Source organism: Erythrolamprus reginae, chromosome 9, assembly GCF_031021105.1.
Source record: "Erythrolamprus reginae isolate rEryReg1 chromosome 9, rEryReg1.hap1, whole genome shotgun sequence".
Lineage (NCBI taxonomy): Eukaryota > Metazoa > Chordata > Lepidosauria > Squamata > Dipsadidae > Erythrolamprus > Erythrolamprus reginae.
The window spans coordinates 32,632,378-32,655,706 of NC_091958.1; the positions used below are offsets into that span (position 1 = coordinate 32,632,378).

Below are 23,329 nucleotides of genomic sequence, written 5' to 3' on the forward strand. Positions count from 1 at the left end.
ATATTGACATTCTCTGATGCTATGAAGTTACACATTCTACATAAATTTTCAATCTTTAAGTGTCAATGTATCAAGTCTGATAGTAACTATTCATTAATTTTCAAGCTTTAACTGTCAATTTTTTAAGCCCAATCACATAGTTTTGTAGCGAAGCATGGGTATCCAGCTACTAGTAGACAATATACTTTCCTTAATTATTCATCGTACGGTTTAGCCTCCAGATCCTTTATCATCTTCGTTGCTCTTCTGGAAGATGTTCTAAAAGCTCTCCCAGAAGCTTGTAAGAACTGAAGCTCTCTTAGTGGAAATTTGGAACTGCCACCAGAGTGGAAGAGAAGAAAAAAGTGGATTCTATAAACAGAACTTAAAGTTGCAAGATTTGGGCTTCGTAGTCATCTTGGCAGGTTTGCTTGTTGGCATAAAAAGAATCAAGCTAGCTAGTGACAGAAAGGGCGGTTGGATGTTCAGGAATGATAGGAAAAGGTTATTTCTTTTACGTAGCGCTGCTGCAGATAATTCTTTCTTGGTTCCTTCTTAACACAGCCGTTCTGTGATTTAGTAGAAAAATGTTTAAAAGGGGGGGGGGCAAAGCATTGGCTTAGGATGCAAAAAAAGATGAAGAGTACAGGTTGTGCTTCACAAATTAAATGGAGCAACTTGTAAAGTCTTTAAACCAATGTTTCTCAACCCTGGCAGTTTTAAACTGGGTTGATTTCATCTTCCAGAATTCCCTTCAACTTCTGGAATTCTGGGAATGAATCTATTTATTTATTTATTTATTTATTTATTTATTATTATTATTATTATTATTATTATTATTATTATTATTATTATTATTATTATTATTTAGATTTATATGCCGCCCCTCTCCGAAGATTCGGAGTGGCTCACAACAAGAAAACAGTACAAATCCAATAGTTAAAAACAATTTAAAACCCTTTAATATAAAAAAATCTAATTCCACTCAGCTTCAAGTTGCCAAGCTTGAGAAGCATTGCCCTGAACAAGAATTAAGATAAGTATGTTCTTAGAAAGATTTCTTAGTTGGATTGATTGCAAGAGGAAATCTTAGGTACAAAATCTAGGAAATGAATTATATTTCTTTTTTGTTTGTTTGTTTGTTTTGTAAAGTATGTATCGGTAGTATACAAAGATATAACAATGTTTATTTATTTATTGTTAGAGTTGAAAGGGACCATTAAGGCCATCAAGTTCAACCCCCTGCCCAAGCAGGAACCCTATAGTACACCAGTCAAGTGGCAGTTCAAGCTTCTCTTAAAGATGTCCAGAGTGTTGGAATTCACAATGTCTGCTGGTAGGTTGTTCCATTGGTTGATCGCTCTGACCGTTAGAAAGTTCCTCCTTATCTCCGTGTTGAATCTCTCCTTGGTCAGCTTCCAGCTGTTGTTCCTCGTCTGGCCCTCTGGTGCCCTGGAGAATAAAGTGATCCCCTCCTCTCTGTGACATCCCCTCGTATACTTGTAGACTGCTATCATGTCCGCTCTGGCCCTCCTTTTCTCTAGGCTATCCAGGCCCAGTTCCCTCAGTCTCTCTTCGTAAGTCTTGGTTTCCAGTCCCTTAATCAGCTTGGTTGCTCTTTTTTGCACCTTCTCCAGAGTTTCAATGTCTCTTTTGAAGTGTGGTGACCAGAACTGAATACAGTACTCCAGATGTGGTCGGACCAGGGCGTAGTAGAGTGGTATTAAGATTTCCCTGGTCTTGGAGTGTATTCCCCTGTTGAAGCAGTTTAGCATTGTGTTGGCTTTTTTAGCTGCTGCTGCACATTGTTGGCTCATGTTTAGTTGATTATCCACCAAGACTCCAAGGTCTCTTTCACAGTCGCTACTGCTAAGAGGGGTTTCTCCCAGGTTGTATGTGTATCCAGGGTTTTTTCTGCCTAGGTGAAGGACTTCGTTAAACATCATTTTGTTGGTATGGGCCCACTGTGTTAGTCTGTCTAGGTCTTTCTGTAATTTTAGCCTGTCTTCTAGGGTATTGGCTACCCCCGCCAGCTTGGTGTCATCTGCGAATTTGATCAGTTGCCCTTCTATTCCCTCGTCCAAGTCGTTGATGAAAATGTTGAAGAGCACAGGGCCCAGGACAGAACCCTGTGGTACCCCACTGCCTACGTTCTTCCATGTGGATTTGGAACAGTTGAGGACAACTCGTTGGGTGTGGTTGGTCAGCCAATTATTAATCCATCTGCAAGTGTTGTAGTCTACCCTGCTTTTTTTTAATTTGTTGATTAGGAGATAGTGGTCGACTTTGTTGAAAGCTTTGCTGAAGTCTAAATAAATGAGGTCCACCGTGTTGCACTGGTCTACTGGTTTGGTTATGGTCTTGAAAAAGGATTGGAGATTGGTTTGGCATGATTTGTTTCTGACAAACCTGTGTTGGCTGTTAGATATTATCTTGTTTGTTTCCAGGTAGTGGCAAAGCTGTTTTTTTATTATTTTCTCCAGTATTTTTCCAGGTATTGAAGTCAGGCTGATAGGTCTGTAGTTGCTTGGATCCATCCTTTTTATCTTTTCTGTGGATGGGAACTACGTCCGCTCGTTTCCAGTCATCTGGTAGGTCTCCAGTGGCCCAAGATTTTTGGTAGATGAGGAGAAGAGGTTCCGCTATGGTGTCTGCCAGTTCTTTTAGGACTCTGCGGTGGAGTCCGTCAGGTCCCGGTGATTTGAACTCGTTGAGCTCCCGCAGGTAGTCCCTAATGGTAGCTTTATCTGCGTTGAGTTCGGTTCCCGGGCTGTTAGTTGCAGTTAGGTTGTAAGTTGGTTGGTTGGTGGTTCCTTTATGTGTGAAGACTGATGTAAAGTAGGCAATGAGCAGCTGTGCTTTGTCTCTGCTGTCGGTGATTTCATTACCATCTTTGTTTTTTAGTATGGTGACTGTTTCCTTAATTTTTTTCTTGTTGTTTATGTGGTGGAAGAAGCTTTTTTTATTGTCGTTAATTTTTGTTGAGAGGTGCTGTTCGTGTTGAGCTTTTGCTGTTCTTATGTTTTGCTTGCAGGTTCTGTTTATATACATGATACTAGTAAGAGAGAAACATTAGGAAAGGGGACGGAAGGCACTCTGGTGCACTTATGCATACCCCTTCCTGACCTATTTGGAATCAGGAGAGGTCAACAGTGGAGAGTCTAAGGGTAAAGTTTTGGAGGTTAGGTGATACAGAGTCAGGTAGTGAGTTCTATGTATCAACTCCTTGGTTACTAAAGTCATATTTCCTGCAGTTGAGTTTAGAGCTCTGTCTTATCCAGGAATGCCTATTTCCTTCTGGATGACCTTCTTTCTAACTCTCTTTTCTTTAAGAGGCAGGGAGCAGTAGTTCTTTATTTATTTATTTATTTATTCATTCATTCATTCATTCATTCATTCATTTATTTATTTAGTCAAGTATGTATTGATAGTATGCATAGATATAACACTGTTTATATACATGAAATAGGTACTGACAAGAGGGAAACATTAGGACAGGGGACGGAAGGCACGCTGGTGTACTTATGCACACCCCTTATTCACCTCTTAGGAATCGAGTGAGGTCAACAGTAGATAGTTTAAGGGTAAAGTTTTGGGGGTTCCTTGGTTTTAGAAGATATGGATGGAATGTCCATTGATCCTTGTTGGGCCCAACTTTGCAAATATCCATTCCATGGGTTCCTTGGTGCTCTCTAAGCTTCACTAAGGACCCCAGAGATCAACCCTGAACTACATGTATTCTTTAAAAATGGCCCATCAATTACAGTACTAGGCTCAGAGAATATCATTATCCAATTAATGTGACACTCTTCTTTCAGCAGAGAGCTGGTGATGGGGTTGCCCATGCTGGAGTAGCTCATATCAGGATTTTTTAAAGGGGGATTTGCAATACTCAGATTTCGCTGAATCCACTTCCCATAGCCCTGAACTGCCTAGCCCACAGCGAAGCTTGCTGTCTACAGCATCATTTAGAAAGCCACCTGTTGCTTTCTTCTTAAAACTGAGGATAGGCCTCAGCTAACAGGCTAGACATTCTTCCTGGCTAGTTTGTGTACGGAAAGACCTTGATAAAAATTGTCACTTTTCCTCGCACTGATGGTGAGGGAGTCCCCTTTTCTTAATCTTTGTTTTGGAAATATACACGACTCCCCAAATTTAGACATGGTGAATGAGAACCCCTCTGCATCAGCTGGTGGCCTCCAATGCTCTCAATGTCAACACCATCCTCCCTAGCCAGCAGCACCAGGGAAGATGGGGTAGATCAATAGCCTGGGGATTTTTTTGGAGGGGGAGGGGGGAGAAGGCACCTCCCAGATTCCAGCCCCATTTTCCAAGTCAAGATGGGCTGCTTATCCTTTTAATTTTGGGCGTATCAAGACACGTTCTTCTTTGGCTGGAGAAGGAGAAGCCCAGGGAAAAGATCAGAGCTAATGCCAAAACAGAGAGAAGAGGATGAGAAAGAGAGAAGGAGGGAGGGAGGGCGATGGAACCACACCCAGAGAGATTAAATTCTGGAATGTGCCAAGTGCAGAGGGAACTATGCTGCAGAGGGGGAAAATTAAAACTTGAAACCTGATGCTCCTTTCTCTTTAGGTGGATGGTTTAAAGGCCATGGGAGAATTCACTCAGTCTGGGGACATCCCAAGCAACCATTGAAATAAACCTCGGGTACATGAAATCTAGGTCCACTCCTTTCATAAGCCATGGTTTGCTTAATCATCATTGCTTGAGTAAGGCACTATTACCCTACTAGTTCTCACCTACAGCATTAAGCCACAAAAAACAATATCCAAGCCCCCAGAAATATACTATAGATGCAACCAATGGTTAGTTTAACTTTAGTTTATTGATAAGCCCCACTGGTTGGGTTCACATCACCCTTGAAGTCAGAAAAGTGCTTTACACCTGGTGACAGCTCCGTTCAGACAATACAATAACCAAAAACGTCTAGCAAACTCAGTGATTTTCATGTTATTGACACAAAAGCTGGTCACCAGAATCAACCAACAGATCGGATTCTCGAGGTCACTTCAACACAATCAGCCAATCTCTCTCCTTCAGCCGTCTCTGTCCCACATTTGCACAAGCCAAGCCTTTCACACAGTTAAACCAGACAGGAGGAGAATTTTCATTTGAGTCCCTTGTCAAAAGGTCCCTTTCTCTACCCCCCCCCCGCCCGACCCGAAATGCTTGGAGTCCGAACCACAGATCCAGGGCGAGAAAAACGCTGTTGGTAACCAGAGAGCAGGAAGACCAAATAACAGAGCCTGATAGAGCATGTGCAGAGGGCGCTTTGTTTTGGCTTATTATTCCTTCGCTTTGTCCCATTAGGCACAACTGCCCGCAAGAGAAGACGTTTCGCCTCGTTTAAAAAGTAGTGAAAAAAAGAAAATTGAGGAGGGGGCGCGTCTTTTCGCCCACCTGCTCGCACCCCGTCCCGTTATCTCCAAGAATCGATTTTTTTGAGAGAGAGAGAGAGAGAGACAGACAGAGACAGAGACAGAGACAGAGAGAGAAAGACCCTCACCTCTTCTTTTGCACCGTGGGGCTGTATTTGCCTCGGTTCCTCTTCTTGAAAAGCGAATGCATGGCGCTTTCTCCGCAAACTACCCGGCAGCTGCAGTGGCAAAACGCGGGCCGGCGGGGCTAGTCCTGGGTGAGATTGCCCGGTTCTTGGGTTGCCGGAGGAGCAAGCCGCCCAGGGTTGGGGGTTTAAAAAGGGGGTGGTGGCTGGGCTTGCGGCCAAATCCGGCCGGGCGACTGGAGGCGCGGTGCAGCGGGCGCGCAAGAGAGCTGGTGTTGGTTGGCACTGCGCGAGCAGGCGAGGTGCGCTGCGCCCAGGCCAAGCAGCTCTCAGGTCCCACCCAGAAGAGGTGGCGCTTTCACCTAGCTTCCCCGTCCTCGGCGGGGACGGCGCACAACCCTGCCTGGTTGGGCTCCGCGGGGAAAATCGGCGGTGGCGCTTTGCTGAGGCATCGCCCGCTCCTGCCGGGGCTTCCCTCGACCCCCGGTGCCACCCAGGCGCGTGGGCAGGAGAGGGCAGACGGAGGGAGGGTCAAGAGCCAACTTTGGGGGCAGTGGGGGGGGGGCAGAAGCCTACTCTTGCCTCTCTCCCTCTAACTTCCAGAGGCGAAATCTTTTCCCCTTTCCTCCTGATCTGTTGGCAACTTGATTTATTTGTTTTATTTTATGTGTTTGCCAAACATGTTACATGATAGCAAGCATTGATCACTCTGCTGCTGAAGTCGTATTTTCTGCAGTCGAGTTTACATTCAGTTTGAATCTCTTGTGTGCTCATGTATTGTTGTGGTTGAAGCTTAAGTAATCCCTGACAGGTGGGACATTGTGGCAGATTTATTTATTTATTTATTTATTCATTCATTCATTCATTTATTTATTTATTTATTTATTTATTTATTTATTTATTTATTTATTTATTTATTTATTTATTTATTTATTTATTTAATTTATTACTTAGATTTGTATGCCGCCCCTCTCCGATTTTATGAACTGCGTTTAGAGCAGTTCGAAGGTGACATAATTCTAAGCCAGTGGTCCTCAACCTGGGGGTTGGGACCTCTTTGGGGGTCGAAGGACCGTTTCATAGGGGTCGCCCAAGACCCTGGGAAAAGACAAATTTCCATGGTGTTAGGAACTAAAGCTTCTATTCTGGTGCCTTGGAACATATTTTTACAATGCGACCAATCAGGCATTTACAGTGGGGGGAGGGTGCCTCCGACCTTCCTGCCAATCAGCTTAAAGCTCTGTTGGGAGAATTGGTGCTAGACTTATGGTTGGGGGGTCACCACAAAATGAGGAACTGTAAGCTATCTAAGCCCAACATTTCAAGTCTTCAAGTCATATCAGAAACAAAATTTAAACTCAACATTTCAAGTCTCACCAACAACAAAATTTCAACTTACCAACAACTTCTTGCAAAGTTTTGAGCCTCAACGTTTTAGAGTTAATTTTATTTATTATTTTTATTTATTTATTTTATTTTATTACTTGGATTTGTATGCCGCCCCTCTCCGAAGACTCGGGGCGGCTCACAACATGTAGAAACAAATCATAAGTAATCAAACAATTTAAAATTTTAAAGATTTAAAAAACCCCATATACTAACAGACACACACACAAGCATACCATGCATAAATTAAACGTGCCCAGGGGGAGATGTTTCAATTCCCCCATGCCTGACGGCAAAGGTGGGTTTTAAGAAGTTTACGGAAGGCAGGAAGAGTAGGGGCAGTTCTAATCTCCGGGGGGAGTTGGTTCCAGAGGGCCGGTGCCGCCACAGAGAAGGCTCTTCCCCTGGGGCCCGCCAACCGACATTGCTTAGTTGACGGGACCCGGAGAAGGCCCACTCTGTGGGACCTAATTGGTCGCTGGGATTCGTGCGGCAGGAGGCGGTCTCGGAGATATTCTGGTCCAGTGCCATGAAGGGCTTTAAAGGTCATAACCAACACTTTGAATTGTGACCGGAAACTGATCGGCAACCAATGCAGACTGCGGAGTGATGGAGAAACATGGGCATACCTAGGTAAGCCCATGACTGCTCTCGCAGCTGCATTTTGCACGATCTGAAGTTTCCGAACACTTTTCAAAGGTAGCCCCATGTAGAGAGCATTACAGTAGTCGAACCTCGAGGTGATGAGGGCATGAGTGACTGTGAGCAATGAGTCCCGGTCCAGATAGGGCCGCAACTGGTGCACCAGGCGAACCTGGGCAAACGCCCCCCTCGCCACAGCTGAGAGATGTTGTTCTAATGTGAGCTGTGGATCGAGGAGGACGCCCAAGTTGCGGACCCTCTCTGAGGGGGTCAATAATTCCCCCCCCAGGGTGATGGACGGACAGATGGAGTTGTCCTTGGGAGGCAAAACCCACAGCCACTCCGTCTTATCCGGGTTGAGTTTGAGTCTGTTGACACCCATCCAGGCCCCAACAGCCTCCAGGCACCGGCACATCACTTCCACCGCTTCGTTGACAACTGAGTTGGGATAGAGCTGAGAGGTCTACTAATCCAGGCCCCACCTTGGCCCAAGCAGGAGATACAGTACCATTTCAGACAAAGGGCCATTGAGAGAATGCCAATTATACAGGCCACTTTGTTTCTGGTGGTAGAACATAGAATGGTAGGGTTGGAAGGGAGCTCCCCCTTTGCTCAAGCAGGAGAGCCTATCCAATTCTGGAGAAATGGCTGTCAAGACAATACCAATTATACTGGTAACCTTGTTTCTGGTCATAGAACATAGAATCATAGGGCTGGAAGGGACTCTTTGAAGTCTTCAAGTCCAGCACAAGACAAATGGTTGTCCAGTCACTTTTTGAAAGCCTTCAGCAATGGAACATCTACAATTCTAGGAGACAAACTATTCCATTAATTCATTGTTTCTCACTGTCAGGAAATTTCTCTTTGCTTCTTGGTTGGGATCCTTTTACTTTTCTCCTTTTAGTGACAATGGTTACTAGGCTTTCTTCTTTATAATGGACATTCCTTGGTTTCCGAAGGCTGTCCTTTGGATTTATTGAGGTTTCCAAAACTTTTTTACTAATGTCATCAGAGTATTAAAATCCTCATTGATGCCCCGTTGTTGCCTCTTCATTTATAAACATACCTGGTTCATGGGTATAGGTATGTATGTAGGTCTTGGCATATTCGGGTCTATTCCCGTGTAAGATTGGCCTGTCAGGATATCTGTATTTATTAGAATAGGGTTTTTTCTCGATTTTGCTTTGCACTGTCCTTTGTGAAGTAAACATAAATGATTATTATTATTTTTAAAATCTTTATAGATCTCTTTCGGATTGGCCTCTTTTTCAGGTTTCTCCTTTACTTTTTGTATGCCCGAGAACTAAATTTTATTCCACTGTGCTGTGTTAAAAAAAGAAACAAAACTGACAGGTTGGTGGCTTTGCTCTCAGTTGTGCGGTTGACTCATGATTTGTGGTTGGCTCTGGCCCAGCTCCTGCCCCAAGGAATGTGGAGGTGGATGCAGGGGAAACATCACCATGTCATAGGCCTGTTTTATTGCCGACAGAGTCAGGTTGTGCAGTTTCCTCGGACGAAGAAGAAGGTGGGGGTGACTTGGAAGAGGGGGGCTTGGCACACAGCCCAGGAAGCCAATCTCCATTATCTTCGGTCAATTCGGATGAGGAAGTGTTAGACCCACGCATGCGCAAAATTATGCATCAAAGAGACCAATTGAAGAAATATTACAGGAGATAAGAGAGGCCACCTGTGTTTGGGTGGGGCTCCAGTAATTAGAGCTGCTGATATGAATAGCAGCGTGCTGGCTTGGCTGTTTTGGAAGATTATCTGATTGTTGTTCTTCAGGACCGTGCCTTGCTGTTTCCGGACTTTGTTTGTTGATTTTTCATGACTTTGAAACCAAAGCAGAGCAAAGTGTGTGTGTTTCACTTCGTAGAAGAAGAGGGGGCTGTGACGTTCCTTTACAGCTGCTAGCTAAGTACTTAAGGACTGATTAAGGGGATTGTACAGACTACCAGGTTGTTTTGGGACGAGAGCTCTTTGCAATACAAAAAGGGTGCTTTGTTTCTTTTGAATTTTTGTGATAAAGAACATTGTTTTTGAACTTTCAAGTGTGTGTGTGTCTGAAATTTGTACCCTTGAATTTTTGGGAGACTCATACCATAGAGCCCGGCAGAAAAACAAGGTAACCCATAAAGTCTATGTCCCAGAATGAGAATATGTTGAATTACATAACCATTCCAAAATCTATGTGTCAGGGGGTTTTGGTCAATGAAATAATGAAACATTAGAATTAGAATTAGAATTAAAATTAATTAGAATCAGAATTAGAATTAGAATTAGAATAGAATAGAATTCTTTATTGGCCAAGTGATTGGACACAAAAGGAATTTGTCAGTGGTGCAGATGCTCTCAGTGTACATAAAAGAAAAGATACATTTGTCAAGAATCATGAGGTACAACACTTAATGATTGTCACAGGGGTCAAATAAGCAATCAGGAAACAACCAGTATTAATAAAAATCTTAAGGTACAAGCAACAATTTATACAATCATAAGTGGGAGAAAATGGGTGATAGGAATGATGAGAAAAATTAATAGTAATAGTATTGCATACTTAGTAAATAGTTGAGGGAATTATTTTATTTGTTAAGCAGCGTGATGGCATTTGGGGAAAACTGTCCTTGTGTTTAGTTGTTTTGGTGTGCAGTGCTCTATAGCAACGTTTTGAGGGTAGGAGTTGAAACAGTTTGTGTCCAGGATGCAAGGGGTCAGTAAATATTTTCCCCACCCTCTTTTTGACTTGTGCAGTATACATGTCCTCAATGGAAGGCAGGTAGGCAGCCATTGTTTTTTCTGCAGTTCTGATTATTATTATTATTATTATTATTATTATTATTATTATTAATTAGATTTGTATGCCGCCCCTCTCCGAAGACTCGGGGAAGTCTGTGTCAGTCTTGTTGGGTTGCAGAACCAAACCAGACAGTTATAGAATTACCATTTCATGATGGAAAATCAGTGTTTGCAAACATTTGGTATCTCACAATGAGAAAACTGTAATAAAAATTCCAACAGCAATGTGCAGTCAATGCTTTTATTAGACCAAAAATCACAGTACCAGGTAAATCTAGACAAGTCTGACTTAAATATTATCAGACTCTCTCCAACACCCCACCCCACACAGGAAGGACATGATAGGAGAACAAAAAATGCCAGATGCAAGTTAAACATCTGATAGACTTCACTCCAGGGGTGGGTTCTACTTACCTTTACCACCGATTCGCATTGTGATGGAAGTGCGCATTTTGTGCACAGGCGCATCCCGTAGTGCAAATTAGCTTAAGTACATGCTCAGTAGTTAAAAACAAGCCTGGGAAAAAAAAGCTTAGGATCTGATAAAGGCCCGTATGAACCCAGGGTCGGGAAGGCGGGCTCACTTCCAAATGCACAGAGAACAGGTTCTGCATGTGCAGAAATTTTAAAAAATGGGAAAAATTGGGGAAAATATTCAATTAAATTAAAAAAAAAAATAATTTTATTAATTTTTTAATATAGAAAAAAACACACAAAATATAACAAGTGCTCAGTGATTGTGCCCACCACCAGACAAACATTCATACCCCACCACCAAATTGGGGGTGTTCCTTATATATACCATTTTAACTCAAGAGCAAAATATCTATTTACATATTATAAAGAAACAAGTTGGAATCACTTTATAATAGGACCGGCACCAAGTTGTCTGGTTCCATAATATCACCAGCGAGTTGCTACTGGTTGAGGCGATCTGGCCCAAACTGGGGGGAACCCACCTCTGCTGCAGTCAACCATACATTTCTATGCCATCTGATACCCAATGACTTTATCTGTTTTCTAACAGAGATCCCCCAGGACCGATAGTCCTTGACTTACAACAGTTGATATAGTTATTGCTAGCAGACGGGTGTGCGATCAAAGGATTGACTGGTGGCAAAGTGAATTACAAGTAGATGTGCAAGAGATGAAGAATATAGTGGAGAGTATAAGGAAAATCAAGAATACAAGGGTTAGAGAAATGAGAAGGAAAATACTACATAAGTGGTATCACACACCTGCCCAACTTGCTTATTTTCGGCAGAATGTTAAGAATACCTGTTGGCAAAGTTGTCAAGATAAAGGGGAGTTTATGCATATGATTTGGGAATGCCTGGTAGCTCAGAAATTTTGGAAAGAAGTGCAAGAGGATATTAATAGGATGGACAATTACAAAGGAAATGGTGGTATTAGTTAAAACGAACGAGATGGGAGAATTTAAAGAAATAAAAGAAGCAGTGATGGAAAGTGCTCAGATGGTAATACAGTAGTCCTAGGTTGGAAGGATGCTATAAAATGGACAATGCAAACTGGTATCGGTACATGGTGGATCATATTCAGTTTGATATTATGGACAAGAGGATGAATTCAGCTAATGAAACTAGTCTGAAGGAACTGGTGGGATGATGGGACAAGATAAGAGGATAGGTGGTTAGTAAAATTTGAGACCAAAGAATAAATTAGAATTACTTTATAATATGTAAATAGATATATGGGTCTTAAGTTAAAATGATATATAGAAAATATGCCCTCATTTTGGTGGAGGGGCATGAATGATGTTTGGTGGTGGGCACTTTGAGCATTGATCACATTGTTGCTTGTTGTGTGAATATTCTATTATTACTATAAAAATTCTATCAAAAAAACAAAAAAAACCCCGCAGTTCATTTAGTGACCGTTCAAAGTTTCAGCGCCTACAGAGAAGCAGGATGTGGGACCGTTTTTTGCAGTTACAACTTTTGCAGCCTCCCCGTGGTCACATGATCAAAATTCACAGATGCTCAGCAGCTGACTCATATTTGAGACCGTTGCAGAGTCCCCGGGTCACATGATCCCCTTTTGTGGACCCTCCCGACAGGCAAAGTCAAGGGGGAAGTCGGATTCATTCAACAACCGGGTCACGAACTTATCAGCTGCAGTGATTCGTTTCAGTGGCAAGAAAGATCGTAAAACAGAGCAAAGCTCACCTAACAAATGTTTCATTTAACACCTGGAATGCTGGACTCAATTGTGGTCATAGGTTGAGGGCTAGCTGTACTTTGTTTCCCATCTTCGCTTGTCCACAACAAACTGGCAGGTGTGTGCATTTCAAAGCCACATCTGAATAAACTGGTTTGGGGAGGGTGTTCCTTTGACCTACAGGGTGAAAAACGCCAGCCCCGATGGAGGAGTGATGGATGTCTCTGCCCCCAAGTCTCCACTGTGGAGGTGAAGCACGAATGGAGGCAGGAAGTGACCAATGTTTGACCTTTTCTGAGTTAGAAAAGCGAAGGTTCCAGCTGGTGGAAATTATGACATGAAACCATGACCAAAAGGAAGTCAAATGTTCTAAGCCTGGCCATAAATAGGTGTGCATGCTTCAAACCAGATATTCAGGAAACATAGGCACACACCCAGTATACATTCCAAAATGTTCAAACTTGAACATTGCTGTGTGCCCTCCCTCCCTTCCTTCCTTTTCTTCCTTCCTTCCTTTTCTTCCTTCCTTCCTTTTCTTCCTTCTTTCCTCCTTTTCTTCCTTTCTTCTTCCTCCCCTCCCTCCTTTTCTTCCTTCCCTCCTTCCTTCCTTCCGTCCTTTTCTTCCTTCCTTCTGTCCTTTTCTTCCTTTTTTTCCTTCCATACTTTCCTTCCTTCCTTCCTTCCTTTTCTTCATTTTCTTCCTTCCTTCTGTCCTCTTCTTCCTCTTCTTCCTGTATTCCTCCTTCCTTTCCTTCCTTCCCTCCATCCTTCCTTCCTTTTATGTACCACTATCTCATATAAGAGGTGACTATGCAATGGTCAGAATCAGCATTGGCTTAATGTATCTTATTTTGGGTTTTTTAAAGAGAGAGAGGGGGAGCATAATAACAGATTAATTCAAAATTTGATCTATGTATGCCAAGTTTTCTTAAATCTCAAATATTGTATATACTTTGTATTTTATAAGCATCTTATCTAGTGGAATGTTGAGAGAGAAGGAAAAATGTCAGAAATTGCCAAGTTCACATGACTTAATTAAAAATTTAATGGATGGACGGATGGAAGGAAGAAAGGAAGGAGAAAAAGAAAGGAAGAAGAAAGGGAGAGAGAAAGAGAGAGAAAGAAAGAAATATAGCAAGACAACAAGTTGCATATCAAAAGCTTCTTCAATATGAATATATATATTACAAATACAACATCAGTAATGAATGAGCATATTTCATAGCAATCATCCATACAGTGTGTAATCTACATTTGTAGGGCATTCATTCCTAAATTACAGGTGACATCAGCTCTTCAATCCACTGAGTAATCTGACTGTAAATTTGTCTTTCCAATGTTGATGGATTAGTCTCTTAGTAATAAGAGTATTCTTATTCTTAGTAATAAGAATGGCATGAAATATCCAGCCATCATGTCCCCTGCAAAAAAAAAATTGTAGGAAAAAATAATATCTGAATATATTAAGCATATCAGACTCAAATTAATCTATGTAATTACTGCCATTCCAAACAGAGGAATTTAAGACCTTACAAAACACAGTTTGACGGAAGCCCAGTTCTCATTGCATTAAATCCGCAACTGATACAATTGGCCTTCTGATTATGAACAAGAAGGAAGGAGGCCGGGCTGTTGCTCCTACTTTTTGCCATTGAACAGAAAAAGTAAGAAACCAGTAGCAAACTAGTAACAAAGTCATCGCTGTTTAAAAATACAAATACAAAAGTGATTCAAAACGAAATTTCCTGACAATGAGAACAATTTATCAGAGGTGGAACAGCTTAACTCTAGATGTTGTGGGTGCTCCAACATTGGAGGTTTTCAAGAAGAGATGGGGCAACTGAAGTGAATCTAGACACAGGTATTTCAGAACGGTACTTTTATTCAGCTCAGAGAGAGAGAAGTGACAGCTCAGCAAGGCAAGTGACTTTTGCGAGTACCGATCTGCTTTGCCTGGGAGAAACCGCTTCTTTTATACTTTTGCGGTTCCCGCCAAAGCAAGGAGCAGCCGCGTCTGAGCCAATCAGGAGCGACTTCCTGACTCAGGCTCAGACAGCGCTTTAAACAGGAAGAAACTATTTACAGTTGAAACAAGGTAGCCATTACGGACACAACACCCCTCCCTCCTTAGTTTGGATACATCCATTAGGAAAGCCATGTGACAAAATCGTCCAATCTGCTTGGTCTTCGCGAGGATCGCTCGGACCTGCGCAGTTCAGTTATGTCCTCACTCTCGATGGTGGATGTTGGCTCGCTGTTGCTCTCCCGGCGTGGCTGTGGCCTTGCCTATGCGCCGGCCTGCTGGCTGCTGATTTCGGAGGAGGACGATGGCTCGGCGTCGCTGGAGGACTCCCCTCGTCCTGATAAGTCCAATTGCGTGTTAATTAATTCGGGTAGCGTGTTATCGTCTGTTGAGTTGGGAGAGGCCGTATTAGCGGTTTGTTGTAGAGAATTTTCTGCGCGTTTACGTATGTGGTCAATGTGCCGCTTCCACATTCGACCATCCTCCATTTTTACAACATATGTCTTTGGAACAGTTTGTTTAACAATAATTCCTTTTTTCCAGTTTATACCCCCATCAAAATTCTTAACAAATACATTTTGTCCCAAATACATTTCTCTTTCAGGTTTTACATACATTTGGTTATTTTCACAGAACCTTGGGTGTAATCTATCTAGTGGTGACCTTAATTTCCTACCCATTAGCAACTCAGCAGGGCTCATGTGCGTGTGCGAGTTTGGGGTGATGTGTTGGGTTAACAGAAATTGGTCCAGATTTTGTTGCACATCCCCAGGGCCTGACCTACGTAAGGCTTCCTTTGCCACTCGAACGTAACGTTCTGCCAATCCATTAGCCCAGGGTGAGTAAACTGAGATGAGTGCATGTCTGACTCCTAGGTTGTCTAAAAACAATTCAAACTGTCTGGCTGTTAGTTGTGGCCTATTGTCAGACACTAGGATATCTGGGCAACCATGGGTAGCAAACAGTCTGCTCAATACCTTGATGGTGGCGCACGTGGTTATGTTGCTCATTGCAATGATTTCTACCCATTTAGAAAATGCATCGACTACTATTAAGAAGTATTGTGACCCCACTGGCCCTGCAAAATCGATATGAATTCTGGACCATGGTCCTGCAGGTTGCTCCCACTCTGCTGGGGTTGTCTTGGGGGGGTTTGGCCGTGACTCTTGGCATGGGTCACATTTGGCTACCCAGTTCTCAATGTCTGCATCTAAACCTGGCCACCATAAATGTCCCCTGGCTAGGCCTTTCATCCTGACAATCCCAGGATGGCCCACATGTAACATTTTTAGTACCTTTACCCTTAGGGTTTTAGGGATGATCACTCTATCCCCCCACAACAAACAACCCTTTACATATGACAATTCTAAACGTTTAGTCTTGAAGTCACACAATTCAGGTTTCAACGAGTCATTTTGCCAACCTTTAAGTACACAATTTACTACTTGTTTTAGGAGGGGGTCTTGCTGTGTGTGTGTAGCCACCTCCTTTGCAGTGACTAGCGGTTTGTCATCTAGTTCTATCATTAATACATCTGCAGATGGGGCAGGGTCTACTACTAATTCTGCCATAGGGCACCTACTGAGACCATCTGCGTGGTTGATGGTTTTACCCCCTTTATGGATGAGCTCGTATTGGTATCCTGAGAGGAAAAGGGCCCACCTTATTAGTCTTGGGGACATAAATGGGGGTGTAGGCTTGTCGGGGGCTAAAAGTCCCAGTAAGGGCTTGTGGTCTGTAACCAATTCAAAACTCCTCCCAAAAAGGTAGTTATGAAATTTCTTCACCCCTGCTACTAAAGCTAGAGCCTCCTTATCTAGCTGGCTATAGTTCCTTTCGGTATCTGTCATTGTTTTGGAGAAGAAAGCAATTGGAGCCTCTGTATTATTTGGCAGGATGTGAGCCAACACCCCTCCCACGCTGTACGGGGAGGCGTCGCACGTAAGCCTTATGGGTAATGAGGTGCTATACTGGACTACCACACTCTTAGAAGTCAACAGCTGTTTTATTTGAATAAAGGCTTCGTGTTCAGTTTTCCCCCATGTCCAAAGGGCTTCTTTCTGGAGCAAACGGTGTAGAGGCTCTGCTACTGTTGCCTTCTGTTTTAAGAAAATGGAATAGAAGTTAAGAAGGCCTAGGAAAGCTTGCAATTCTGTCTTATTTTGTGGCTCTGGGGCTTCTCTGATGGCTCTCAGTTTCTCGGTTGTGGGGTGGATACCTTCTCCATCAATTTTATACCCTAGGAATTCAACACTGTTTGTCCCCCACACACATTTGTCTGGTTTAATTCTTAGGCCTTTGTCCTGCAGCCTCTTAAGTACTTCCCTTATTCTTTTGTTTAGCTGTTCTTGGTTTTCCCCTGCAATTAAGATATCATCAAAATAGGGAATGGCCCCTTTTATCCCTGCTAATAGGCGTTCCATTATACTTTGAAATATCCCTGGGGCTATGCTCACTCCAAACTGTAGTCTGGTACATTTAAAGGCACCCCTGTGGGTTACAATTGTTTGGGCTTTTGCTGTTTGTTCATCGACTGTTAGCTGTTGGTAAGCCTGGGCGAGGTCAATCTTTGCAAACCTTTTTCCTTCCCCCAGGGAGTGCAGGAGTTGTTGTACAACTGGAATGGGGTAAGGGTGATGTTGGAGAGCCTTATTTAAAGTAGATTTGTAGTCAGCGCAGACTCTTAAGGAGCCATCTGGCTTTAAAGGCGTGACTATGGGTGTCTCCCAGGGACCCTGCTCCACTGGAACCAAAATGCCCTGGCTTATGAGCTTGTCTAGCTGCAGATCCAGTTTGGGAAGGAGCGGGAGGGGTACCCTGCGGGGTTTGAGTCGAATAGGCGGAATCTTTGGGTCAATAGAGAACGAGATGGGGGGCCCTTTGTAAGTCCCCAGAGTGGGGCTAAACACTTCGGGGAACTCTTGTAGGAAATCAGGCATGCTATTCGAGCTAATAGTACAAACTCCAGAAATTTCAATTCCTAAAGGTTCCATCCATGCTAACCCCAGGAGAGAATGCTTAGCCCCTGTAACAACAATCATAGGAAGGGTACATTTAACATCCTTAAACACAATAGGTACATTCAATTTGCCCAACACAGAGATTACCCCCCCTTGAAAATCTCTAATCACCAATGAGGTTTGCAACAGGTCATCTTTAGATAGGTTAGGCATGTATAATTTGAGCTTCTCCCATGGCATGATGGTGTATTTAGACCCCGTGTCCAGTTCCATGGAGCATGGTTTGCTGTTAAGCAGTAATGAAATTACAATTTTGCCCCCATTTTTTGTTGCCGTGTTATTCACGGAAAATCTAGTGTTACCTTTTGAGTAGTCGCGGTTAGCGGCTGAGTAGTTCCTTCGGTTTGAAAAACGGGAAGGTCGGTTTTCTCGCGGCTGGGTGGCCTGGTGTTGGCCTCATTGATGGCGCAGTGTGGAGAAGGTTTCTTCTGGCGCCGATGCTCTGCAGGCTTCGGCGATGTGGCCTCGTCGGTTGCAGCGGCGGCAAATGGCATCCCGGAAGGGGCATCGTTGGCGCTGGTGGTTTCCCCGGCAGCCGGCGCAAGGGGCTGTGTGGTGAGGAGCTCTGTGCTGTCTCGGCTGGTCTTGCAGCAGGAGGCAGTTGTCCTCGTTGTGGGCTGGCGGGCTGAGGTCATCTGATCCCTCGGCGCGGTGAAAAGCGGAGTCGATCTTGGCGATGACTTCTCGCCGTTTGTTTTCCTTCAGCTCTTTGGCCGCGGCGTCGGTGACCTCTGCGGTTTGAGCTAATTTGATCACGGTTTGTAGCGTTGGTTCGTCTTCGGTGAGGAGTTTGTTCCTCACTGAGGCGTTTTTCATGCCGAAAACTAGGGCATCGGTGAGGCGAGCTTCCGGGTTGTCAAACTTGCATTTGGCAAGCACCGTTCGAAGCCGCGTTGCGAACTGGTTGATCGATTCTGTCTCTGTCTGGGCCATCCTTGAGAATTGGTGCCGGAAAACCATAGCTGGCTTTGTGGGCTTGAAATGGCCCGCAAGCTTGGCTTGTAGGACGTCCCAAGCGACGGTTCTTGCTGGCTGTGGGTCGGTGAGAGTCTGGGTGAGGTTTCGGATCTCTGGGCCGCAGTAGTTTAGAAAAATGGCCCTTCTTCGGTCGGCGTCGGCGTCCTGTATGCCCGCAGCTTCGAGGAAGATCTCGAAGTTGGCCACGTATTCGTCCCAGGAAGTCTTCTCGGGATCGAAGAATTCGGGAGCCCGGCCGATTTGTATGTTGCTCATGGTGCAAGCGTGGTTTCTTTCTTCCGTCGTCGCCAGTGAAGTGAATCTAGACACAGGTATTTCAGAACGGTACTTTTATTCAGCTCAGAGAGAGAGAAGTGACAGCTCAGCAAGGCAAGTGACTTTTGCGAGTACCGATCTGCTTTGCCTGGGAGAAACCGCTTCTTTTATACTTTTGCGGTTCCCGCCAAAGCAAGGAGCAGCCGCGTCTGAGCCAATCAGGAGCGACTTCCTGACTCAGGCTCAGACAGCGCTTTAAACAGGAAGAAACTATTTACAGTTGAAACAAGGTAGCCATTACGGACACAACAGCAACCATTTGTGTAGAATAGCATAAGCCAGGACCCCCTGCTTGAGCAAGTGATTAGGCCAGAAGACCTTCCGACCCTATGGTTAATTTTGGAGGGGGGAAATTTTCTTATTATTTATTTTATTAGAGTTGAAAGCGAACTTGCAGGCCATCGAGTCCAACCCCCTACTCAAGCAGGAAATCGTACACCTCCCCAGCCAGATGGCAGTCCAGTCTCCTCTTGAATATGTCCAGAGTTGGAGCCTTCACAACCTCCGCTGGCAGGCCATTCCACCGGTTGATCGCTCTGACCATCTGGAAGTTCTTCCTTATCTCCAGGTTGAATCTCTCCTTGGTCAGCTTCCAACCGCTGTTCCTTGTCCGGCCCTCTGGTGCCCTGGAGAATAGAGTGACCCCCTCCTCTCTGTGGCAGCCCCTCAAGTACCTGTATACTGCTATCATGTCCCCTCTGGCCCTTCTTTTCTCAAGGCTATCCATGCCCAGTTCTTGCAACCTCTCTTCGTATGTCTTGGTTGCTAGTCCCCTAATCATTTTAGTTGCTCTTTTTTGCACCCTTTCCAGAGTCTCTATGTCTCTTTTGAAATGTGGTGACCAGAACTGGATGCAATACTCCAGGTGTGGTCTGACCAGGGCATTATGGAGTGGTATTAATACATGCCTAGTCTTGGAGTGTATCCCCCTGTTGATGCAGCTTAAGATTGTGTTAGCTTTTTTAGCCGCTGTTGCACATTCTTCTTTTTAGCATTTTAGTATTGCTCATTATCTGTTGTTGTTGTTGTTGTTGTTGTTGTTGTTGTTGTTGTTGTTACTGCTGTTGTTATTGTTGTTGTTGTTATTGCTGTTGTTGTTGTTATTATTATTATTATTATTATTATTATTATTATTATTATTTATTAGACTTCTATGCCACGCTTCTCAAAGCAACTCAGGGCAGCATACAACATTGTAATACAAACAATATATGTGTAGTATTCTAATTATTTAAAAAATAAATATACAAAACTAGCAGAAGTACTTAAAAACCCCATGTACAGTCATCCACATTCATCCAATTCTATCATTCAGAACATCGGGCGGAGACAATCTCGTCGCTCACAGCCCCCACGCCCGCCGGCATACGTAGGTCCTCAGAGCTTTACGAGAGACCAGGAGGTAAGGGGCGGTACGTATCTCCGGAGGGAGTTCATACCAGAGGGCTGGGGCCACCACAAAGAAGGCTCATCCCCTAGGTCCTGCCAGATGACATTATCTGGTTGACTGGACATGGAGAAGGCCGACTCTGTGGAACCTAACCGGCCGCTGGGGTGCATGAGGCAGAAGACAGTCCCGTAAGTAGTCTGGTCCTAAGCCATGTAGGGCTTTGTAGGTCATAACCAGGACTTTGAATTGCACCTGGAGACAAATTGGCAACCAATGCAGCTCACAGAGTGATGTTGAAATGTGGGCATTATCTGTCATTATGATCTGTTATTCTCATTATTTGCTTTTTAGCTTTTCCAAAGCATCAGAAGACAAGGCAAGAAACAATGGGTGAAAACTAAAGAGAGAAATAAGGAGAAATTTCCTGACCATGAGAACAATTTACCAGCGTAAGGGTTTGCCTTCAAGGGTTGTGAGTGCTCCAAGGTCTTTTGCCATCTTATTATTCTATGCATGTAATTGTTACCATCTTCCCCAATTGCCTGTTGTGGTTCCCTTCTCCCTTCTTCTGAAATCATCCATTCATTTTCACCCATTTTCAGTAAAAAACCCATAAAAGGTTTTGGGCTTTTATCAACGTACCGGTAGTTATTGTTGCCTGAGATCCTTGGTATTCTTCTGAGCTCAGCTGTTTTGTTGTCAAACTAGGTAACCAAGACACACATACACAAACACACATATGTGTATAAAACTATTTAAATATTCATAACAAATTAATGATATTTAAGAAAGCTATAAGGAGTTTTTTTTAAATAAATCCTTGTTTATTTATCTGCATTCTACTCCTTTCTTCTGTTTTCATGTTGTCTCTTGTACTCGTTTAAATATTTTCCCCCAAAGCATTCAAAGACAAAGTGAGAGAGACACACACAGAGAGAAATGCATTTCTGAGTCATAATAAACATTAAGAAAAATGAAATACGCAACCGTCAGAGTGAAATCCAGACAGAAATTATGCAATACTATTTTACTTATTCGATTTTTTTATGCCCTTCTCCTTAGACTCAGGACAGCTTACAACACATTAGCAATAGCACTTTTTAACAGAGCCAGCATATGGCCCCCACAATCCGGGTCCTCATTTTACCCACCTCGGAAGGATGGAAGGCTGAGTCAACCTTGAGCCAGTGGTGAGATTTGAACCACTGACCTGCAGATCTTCAGTGGCCTGCAGTACAGCACTCTACCCGCTGCGCCACCCCAGTTACGTGCCACTTTGCCAAACTAAGAGCAATTGGTCAGAAGTTTATAGATTTATCTTATTTATTTACTTGGCTCATATGGCTTCCCACCTCATACGGTAATAGTGGCTCACAACAATATGGTAATAGTGGCTCACAAGAATCCATAAAACATAAAGATATTTAAAAAATGCAATTTTCTTCACTGACGGTGTGCTCAGGGATGTGCTACTGGAACACTAAGGTGCTACATTCCAGTAGCAATTTTCGGGATGCGTGTGCAGCTGTGTACAAGATTTGCTTCTGCGCATGTGCAGCAAGTAAAATCTCAGGTGAGGACACGCGCACGAGCGAGATTTCAGCAATTTTTTTGCTTCTGCACATGTGCAGAAGCAAAAGTATTGGTGAAAATCGCCAGAATCCCGCTCGTGCACTCGTCCTCACATGAGATTTTGCTTGCTGCACATGCACAGAAGCCAAATCTTACGCCAACAGAGGGTGCACATGCCCATCAGATGCGTGCCCACCCACAATGTCCTCAGAAGGTGCACTGATAGCGCTGAAGATGGCAGGCCTTTTCTGGATACGCCCTGAACACGTGCGCATGTTGTACTTTACGTGTGTGCACATGTGCAGTGCTAAAACAAAGCTTTTGGGCATGCACAGAAGCAAAAAACAAGATGGCGCCACCTAGGGTCCTGCTGAGAGAACTGCCTCGGGGGCATGGCAAGCCTAGGTCACTGTCAGTTCCAGACGTGCATGATTCTGTTACTGAAGCCTTACAATAAAATATGGTTTTAATATTCAGAGCTAGGAAACCATAATACTAGTTTCCTAGTCTGGCTGACTTTGAAATCAGGTCTATATAAACCAGAGGTCAGCAACCTTATACACTCAAAGAGCCACAAAGGTGCTAACCAGAAGCCCACGGTTCAATTCTAGAGCCAACCGGAAGCCTGCTACCTCCACCATAGAGTCTCCTCCTAGCACGGCATCCTTTTTTCTCTATCTGTCCTAACCAAAAGCCCTATCAATTGTAGAGCTGCAGCAGAAAGAGACACATGTGTCTCCAGAGCTGCGGGTTGCTGATCCCTGATACAAATCATGTCAAATGGAGCTATTGAAATATCACAGAAGAATCTTGACAATATATTTGATAATTTATTTTATTTTATTTTATTTGACTTATATACCACCCAATCCCATGGGACTCAGGACGGCTTACAACAGTAAAATAATACAATAATACAATAAATCAAATATAAAATAATAAAAAATAGTAAAACCACAATTAAACTAATGCATCAAACCCCAACTAAGCTATGCAATCATATGTGCATAAATACTAAACAATCGCAATTCAACCGTGACTTGGTGTTAACTAAATACAAATTTGGAGGAATTGTACTTGTTGATGACCCTCACTCTGTCAAAGACCTTGGAGTACTGATATCCAATGACCTAAGTGCCAGAGCCCAAAAAAGCTTTAAGAGTTGTTAAACTAATCCTATGCAGCTTCTTCTCTGGTAACATCGGAGCTTACAAAACATTTGTTAGACCAATCCTAGACTACAGCTTACCTGTATGGAATCCATATTGCATATCTGACATCAACACAATTGAGAGAGTCCAGAAATATTTCACAAGAAGAGTCCATCACTCCTCTTCCTGCAACAAAATACCTTACTCCACCAGACGTGAAATACTTTGATTAGACAACTTACAACTTCAGTGCTTCCGTTCCGACTTAACTATAGTTCACAAAATCATATACCAAAATGTCCTTCCTGTTAGTGTCTATTTCGCCTTCAACCGCAACAACACACGAGCACGTAATAGATTTAAGATAAATCTAAA

The 23,329-nt window shown here is 43.5% G+C and overlaps 1 protein-coding gene across 1 annotated transcript in view; it reads right to left on the reverse strand.

Moving 5' to 3' along the window:
* The window catches only part of PPL (periplakin), a 122,682-nt gene extending 117,014 nt beyond the window's left edge, over positions 1 to 5,668 (reverse strand). The window contains exon 1 of the mRNA XM_070760717.1: positions 5,507 to 5,668. Coding sequence (XP_070616818.1) covers positions 5,507 to 5,568 — 62 coding nt within the window. The 5' untranslated portion in view covers positions 5,569 to 5,668. The remainder of the gene's footprint in view (positions 1 to 5,506) is intronic.
* Between the last annotated feature and the right edge of the window lie 17,661 nt (positions 5,669 to 23,329).